A 2,464-nucleotide genomic window follows, 5' to 3' on the forward strand; every position below is an offset into this window, starting at 1 on the left:
GGAATTTAGTCACAAACAAAGATGTGAAACACAGACATCGACCTTTGTGTTCCATCAATAAAATCTGACTTCCTCGACAGTAGGGGGCGTCCTCCGAGTGTACAATTATGGTAAAAACTTTAACAAGCGATAATAATAGTAACAACAATAATGATAAGAAGCAGCAGCAGCAGCAGCAGCAGCAGAACAACAGTAGTGGTGTGAGTGCAGTCCATGAAGTCACCCTCCGCTCGCTGCTCCTCGTCAGAGGGCGGCACTTTGACTGATTTTTACGCATCATTAAAATAAAGGCTTAACTCCCTCCCTCTGTGCTGCCCCTCTCTCCGCCGCCGCCGCCAGCCGTCAGTGTCTGGATTTATGTTGTAGATAGATGGGCTACATACCACACGTCATTAGCCTACAGGCTGCGAGGTTGATGGTCTGATTTCCAGTTTTTGGTCGTTGTTCTTCATTTTCCTCTTCTTTTTTTCTCTTCTGCTTGGATACTTCTGACTTCGGCATTGGATATGTGCACACAGGATGATGACAGCCCCTTTCCTCCCCGTAGAAGTAAAATAAAATAGGCTTTCGCGCACACTGGATTTACTCCTGTCGTTCCATATGAAGAGGTCAAAAGTAAGTGCTCGATGTCGTCTCGTTTGTGTTTCTGCTTCAGGAAATGAACACACTTAAGTTTGCGCTGTCGCGTGGCGCAGCGGCAGCGGCAGCGGGAGCGGGAGGCCGCCGCGGCGGGCGGGGGGGGGGGGGGGCGCCGCCGCCGCCGGAGCCCCCGGGCGCCCCGCCTGGGGTTGGTGCGTCGGTGCTGGAAGAATGGACCAAGAAAGATCAAACAGCAATAATAGAAAATAAAAAAAAAACAACGAGCGGCTTGTTTCCCGGAACGCTTCACCTGTGCAGGCTGTTCCAGAGAACAGTCGCGGACTAATGCGCGTTCTTGAACCGCGGCCGTGTGTTTGAGTGCGCTTGTTTTTTTTATTATTATTATTAACACCTGTCAATAGTTCCAGTCTTCACCGTTAACCTTTGTATCTTCATCTGATTGAACACGTGTGTTCGTCCATTCAGTCGTGGATTTATTGTTCAGTTTTGCTCCGCGTCATTGGTCGGAGGTTTATAACTTCCTCCACCTGTGCAGGTGTGCAGTAAAAAAGAAAATAAGTGGTCAGGTGTTACACCCGGGCTCGGGGCGGTGACCGCAGTCACCCCCGGTGCTGTTACCTTCTCATGCGGTAACACTGTAACCTTTACGCACAGCCCGCAGCAGCGCCTGTGGCCGCGGCGACAGGAGTCAGCTTGACTGAAACTCTAAGGATGATGAGTTCATAATAAATAATAATAATAACACATAAACACATGTAGCAGTCGACACATACACATCCTGGGGTTTGAGAACTCGGTTGGTTCAAACCCAGGTTCTGTTCAGACGCTTGTCCAAATGAAGTGCTTATGGTCGAGCCGTTCAAATGAATGAAGGAAACAAACGGACAAACCGAAAAGAAGAGCAGCAGCAAAATACGTGCGTGTGTGACGGAGAGAGAGAGAGAGAGAGGAATTAAAAGGGTGAGAGATGGATACAGATTATTTGGTGTGAAGGGGGTGTGTGTGTGTGTGTGTGTGTGCAGACCTGTGTGTTAGATACGTGTTAACGTATTATTACGTAATATTCTCTTAGCAATGGTAGTAAAGGATACATGTGTATATTTACACACACACACACACATATATATATATATATATGAATAAAGGAGTGTGCGGTGAGAACAGAGTGACTCTGAGCTGTACTTCCTCCTCGATCTCACGGTTCGGTTGAATCTTTTTTCCTTTGACATGTGTTCGCGGGTTCAACCGTGAATCAACGCGGGCCCTTCGACTGGACTGGTTCTAGTTAATGCTGCCAGTCACATCTTACACATTTCACTGCTGCACTTCAGAGACTTGCACTGGAGCAAGGCATTACTAGCAACACTGATGTGTGTGTGCGGTGCCGGCATTCAAAGATCCAACAAAAGACTGAAGAAAAAAAGATTCTGAAATCTTTTCCTGGTGCTTTTATGAATGATAACCACACCACTTCTCCAACACTAGATGTTGCTCAATCCTGCACGGTGTCCCCTAAATAAACCAGAGTCAAGTACATTTGCACAGTTCAGCCCACAGGATGTCCAACCGAATCCTGTCCACGTCAGGTTTGGACAAATGTTTGTGTGTTGAATATTTCACAACTGAAGCTCTTTAATCCATATCTTCAGTTAAAGAAAATAAATGAAAGGATGTTAATCCAGATACAGCTCTGCATGTGTGTGTGTGTGTGTGTGTGTGTGTGTGCTCATGCTCGCATCTGGGAATATGTCTTTGAAGTTTTCTGGAGGAAGTGTGGGCATTTCTGCATCCCAGCCGCTCCTAATCATATTCCGAGCAGAGTTTCCTTTATGTTTTTTAATGAAGTTACAGAGTGAGCCGGGCC

General features: G+C 46.9%; 1 protein-coding gene across 1 annotated transcript in view; it reads left to right on the forward strand.

Moving 5' to 3' along the window:
• Positions 1–95: 95 nt before the first annotated feature.
• kitlga (kit ligand a) overlaps positions 96–2,464 on the forward strand; it is a 19,887-nt gene continuing 17,518 nt past the window's right edge. Inside the window, exon 1 of the mRNA XM_008311096.3 lies at positions 96–615. Within this exon, the coding sequence (XP_008309318.1) occupies positions 601–615 (15 nt within the window). The 5' untranslated portion in view covers positions 96–600. The remainder of the gene's footprint in view (positions 616–2,464) is intronic.

The sequence above is a fragment of the Cynoglossus semilaevis genome, chromosome 6, assembly GCF_000523025.1.
Source record: "Cynoglossus semilaevis isolate Cse_v1.0 chromosome 6, Cse_v1.0, whole genome shotgun sequence".
Taxonomy (NCBI): domain Eukaryota; kingdom Metazoa; phylum Chordata; class Actinopteri; order Pleuronectiformes; family Cynoglossidae; genus Cynoglossus; species Cynoglossus semilaevis.